This window comes from Lagopus leucura, unplaced genomic scaffold, assembly GCF_019238085.1.
Source record: "Lagopus leucura isolate 7727_CA_CO unplaced genomic scaffold, USGS_WTPT01 28134-0_obj-0_obj, whole genome shotgun sequence".
Taxonomy (NCBI): Eukaryota; Metazoa; Chordata; class Aves; order Galliformes; family Phasianidae; genus Lagopus; species Lagopus leucura.
The window spans coordinates 1-4084 of record NW_024964334.1 but is presented as its reverse complement, the minus strand read 5'-3'; the positions used below and the strand labels follow the sequence as shown (position 1 = coordinate 4084).

Genomic DNA, 4084 nt, shown 5'->3' with positions numbered 1-4084 from the left:
GGGGGGGGGGGAATCCACACGTGGGGAATCATGGCAGCAAAATGCGCTGTGCTGTCGCTTTGCAGAGCGGTGGTGGAGGCCGTGCATCGCCTGGATCTCATCCTCGGCAACAAGGCAGCGTACCAGGAGGTGTTCAAGCCTGAGAACATCAGCCTGAGGAACAAGTAGGTTGGGCAGGGAGCTCGGGGTGGTGCTGTGTGGGGCTGCCGTGGCTGAAGGCGCCGTTCCCTGCTGTCTGCCAGGCTGCGGGAGCTGTGTGTGAAGCTGATGTTCTTGCATCCCGTGGATTATGGCAGAAAAGCGGAAGAGCTGCTCTGGAGAAAGGTTTACTATGAAGTTATCCAACTCATCAAGACGAATAAGAAGGCAGGTATCGCGGGGTGGGGTGGGCAGCCGGCCGGGCCGTGGGGTCAGGCTGAGCAAGAGGTTCCTCTGCTTGGAGATGTGTCGTCTGAGCACCGAGCGCTGCTGGGTGCGAGCGGAGCTGACAGCTGAGTTCTCACAGAAGCACAGATGTCAGGGATTGGGAGGGATGTGGAAAGCTCACCTGGCCCAACGTGGCAGCAGCACCCAGACCGGGGCACCCAGAACGCATCCAGGTGGTTGGGAACCTCCAGAGGAGACCCTGCCACCCCTCTGGGAGCTCAGTGCCGTCCCCCTCGCTGTGAAGGGGTTCTTTCTCACGCTGATGCAGACCTCCCAGCGGGCACCCACTGCCCCTGTGCTGCCATCGGGTGTCACTGAGGAGAGCCCAGCTCCTCCCAGCACTCAGCCTTCACAGGTCGTGAGTTCCCCCCTCCACCTGCAGCCTCTCCTCAGCACGGCGGTGCCCCGCTCCCTTCCCCATCTCTGGGGCTCTGTGCTGGGCTCTCCAGCCGTTCCTTGCTGCAGTTTCCTTCAGCTGAAGGGCAGTAACTCCTCACAATCCCTGGGATGGTTTCATTGCAGAGCGCATCCCGCCGTGACGCGCCTTCTGCCTTCCCAAATTCACAAGGCACGTTTCCTATGTAAAACGACTGCCAAGATGGCTTTGCCAGCACAGATTCCTTTTTTCCCCTGGCACTGGTGGCACAGAAATACTCCCTCTCCCCGTTGTGTGAGGCAGCACGCTGTCCCACAGCGATCTGATGGTGGGGACGCCATTCAGGCTCCAACCAGTCCCTTCTGCTGTTCATTTCTTACTTTGTCACTGCAGGCATCTCTTCTTAGAAACGCAGCAGATAAAGCGCAGCCCAGCAGGGGAGGCACGCTGAGGGGTCGCAGCAGAGCTGCCTGCTGTCTCACCTCCTCCTCAGCACAACTCGGGTTCCCAGCTGCATTATTACTCCCCCCGCTGACCCCTCCTGGCTTCTCTGTCCCGCAGCACATCCACAGCCGCAGCGCCCTGGAGTGCGCCTACCGCACTCACCTGGTGGCCGGCATTGGGTTCTACCAGCACCTGCTGCTCTACATCCAGTCCCACTACCAGCTGGAGCTGCAGTGCTGCATCGACTGGACGCACGTGACGGACCCGCTGATGGGTGGGTGCTCGTGGGCAGCGGCTTGGTGGGGTGGGATGGGCTGGGAGGGGGGCTTTAAAGTGGTCCGGTTCCGACCTCTGCTGCTGGCAGGGCCAGCTCTAGCTGGACCAGACTGCTCACAGCCCCATCCCGCCAACCTTGAGCACTTCCAAGGAGGGGGACAACCTGACCCGTGATCTCCCCACTCTCGCAGTAAAGCATTTGTCCCCGATATCTACTCTCAATTTACCCTCTTCCAGTTTAAAACCATTTCCCCCATCCTGTCGCTGCGTGCTCCTATCAAAAGTCCCCTCCCCAGCTTTCCTGTCGGCCCCCTCCAGGTCCTGGCAGGGCTGTAAGGTCCCCACAGAGCTTCCCCTTACCCAACTCAGCCTGTCCCCATGGGGGTGATGCTCCATCCTCACCTCCATGGTGCTCCTCTGGGCCTGCTCTGGCAGCTTGGTGGCCTCGTGGTGCTGGGGCTCAGAGCTGGGCGCAGTGCTGCCGGTGGGGACTTGGGAGAGCAGAGCAGAGGGGCAGATCCCCCTCACCCTGCTTCCCTCAATGCAGCCCGGGATCCTGCCAGCTTTCTGGGCTGGGAGCTCGCACTGCTGGCTCACTCTGGGTCTTCCATCCACCAACACCCCCAAACCCTTCTCCTCAGGGCATCTCTCTGTGCCTGGCGCTGCCCTGACCCAAGTGCTGTGCTTGGCCTTGCTGAGCTCCGTGATGTTGGCACATGCCCACCTCTGCAGCCTGCCCAGCTCTGCACGGCGTCCCTTCCTCTGCTGTGTGGCTGCACCGCTCTGCTTGCTGTCACTGCAAATTGCTGAGGGTGCATCCGACCCCTCCGTGTCACCTGCAGAGGAATTCAGTGACACCGATGGCAGCTCTGAGCACAGCCCCCCTCAGGTCCTGCCCTGGGCTGGCCAGTCCACTTCAGCATCCACAGGATGACCTTTTCATGCTGTATTTCTTAGAACAGACTGAGAGAACCTCCGGAGGTCCGGAGGGAAGGGTTTGGTGGTGGCAGCCATAGCTGGGGGTCAGGAGAAGCGCTCATGGCTGCATGGAGTTCATGAGGACGGGTGGCTGTGCTGCTGGGGGGCGGCTGCTCACTGCTCAAGGTCAGCTCTGCAGGCAAACAGGGCTCCTCGTGCTGCTGGCATCCTCTGTGTCTTGGAGGTGAGGAGGTGAGGGAGCTCCTGTAAGAGAGCAGGCCGTGTCTCAGCAGGGGATGTTTGGTGGCTGGTTGCAGCTCTGCGCTTGGTGCAGCACAGAAGACAAATAGGTAACGCGATCGTTAAGGTGTGACATCGTGCATCCAGACAAGATGGGTGGCTTTCACTCCCACTCCTCCAACCAAAGCCAAGGGGAAGGAGCTCTGGCTGTGTGCTGATTGGGATGCTTCCCTCTGGGGTTCCTGGGGAGAGATTTCCAGGATCTCCAGGATCTCCAGGAGCTGGAGCAGCAGGGCTGAGCCTCAGTGCCTCCTTGGTGCCGACCTGGCTGCTCTCCTTTCCCTGGCAGTGGCTGCAGCAGCGCTGTACCATCAAGGCTTCTATGTTTTTCTTCTTCCTTCTTTCCCAATCCCAAATCCTGATCCCAACCTGAATACATAAAATCTGCTCCCGCTGTTGATGGTGGGGACGCCGGCTCTCCTCCAGATTCTCTCCTCCAAATTCCTCGTTAGCCACGCTGACGTCGTCAGCCTCTCTCCAGGCACAATTAGCATGTGCTCAGCGCTGTGTTAGCGCTGCTGCATGGCTTGTAGGCAGGAGCTGGCTGTTGTTCTCCCATCTCAACGCAGGCAGCCTCCAGCAGCACGATCTGAGCAGATCTTTGGTCACCCAGCACCACGTTGGGTGTCTCAGGAGATCTTTGGTCAGCCAGTGACGCATCGGGTGCCTCAGGCAGCAGTGTGGGCCCCTCGTGTGCCATTCCAGCTGCCTTTTCCCCAGTGCTGTGCGTGACTTCGTATTTCTCCCACTCTAGGCTGCAAGAAACCCGTGTCTGCATCGGAGAAGGAGATGGAGTGGGCGCAGATGGCGTGCCACCGATGCCTGGTTTACCTGGGGGATCTGGGTAAGAGAGCATCGTCTGGTGAGGGAACCCTGGTGTGCAGGAAGAGTGGGCACAGTGCTGGGCTCCCCCCGACTGCTGGGGTTCTGTCAGATGCATTTGTTGGTGACAGAAGGGGCAGAAGTGTCGGGTTTGCGCTGCACGCAGCTGTGGCACCGTGGGTGCTGAGGACCGCAAGCCTTTCCTTCAGTGCTGTTTGTTTGGATGGCGTGTGGTGCAGGATGGCTGCAGAGGCAGAGATGTTTTGTATTGGGCCACCATGGGTTGCGTCCTCGTGTGGGGCTGTGTGTCACCCTTGTGATGGCACAGCTGCCGTCTGAGGTGTGTGAGTGTGTTGGGGTGAGGGGAAAGGAAGGAAATATCTGTCAGAGAAACCAATCAGCCCTTGGAAATGTGTCGTGGTGCAGGGCCTCCAAGCTCCTGGAGCAGCTTGGTGCCATGGAGTGTGGACCAGCCTGAGAACCTGCTGCTAATCAATGCTGGGGGGGGGGGGGGGGGGGGGG

The 4084-nt window shown here is 59.9% G+C and overlaps 1 protein-coding gene across 1 annotated transcript; it reads left to right on the top strand.

Moving 5' to 3' along the window:
- The first annotated feature begins 30 nt into the window (after nucleotides 1-30).
- LOC122191658 (protein SMG5-like) lies at nucleotides 31-4043 on the top strand. The gene is made up of 4 exons (XM_042892006.1): nucleotides 31-164; nucleotides 243-366; nucleotides 1364-1520; nucleotides 3495-4043. Exons 1-4 carry the CDS (start codon nucleotides 31-33, stop codon nucleotides 3899-3901), a joined length of 822 nt encoding a protein of 273 aa, XP_042747940.1. The 3' UTR covers nucleotides 3902-4043.
- The last annotated feature ends 41 nt before the right edge of the window (nucleotides 4044-4084 follow it).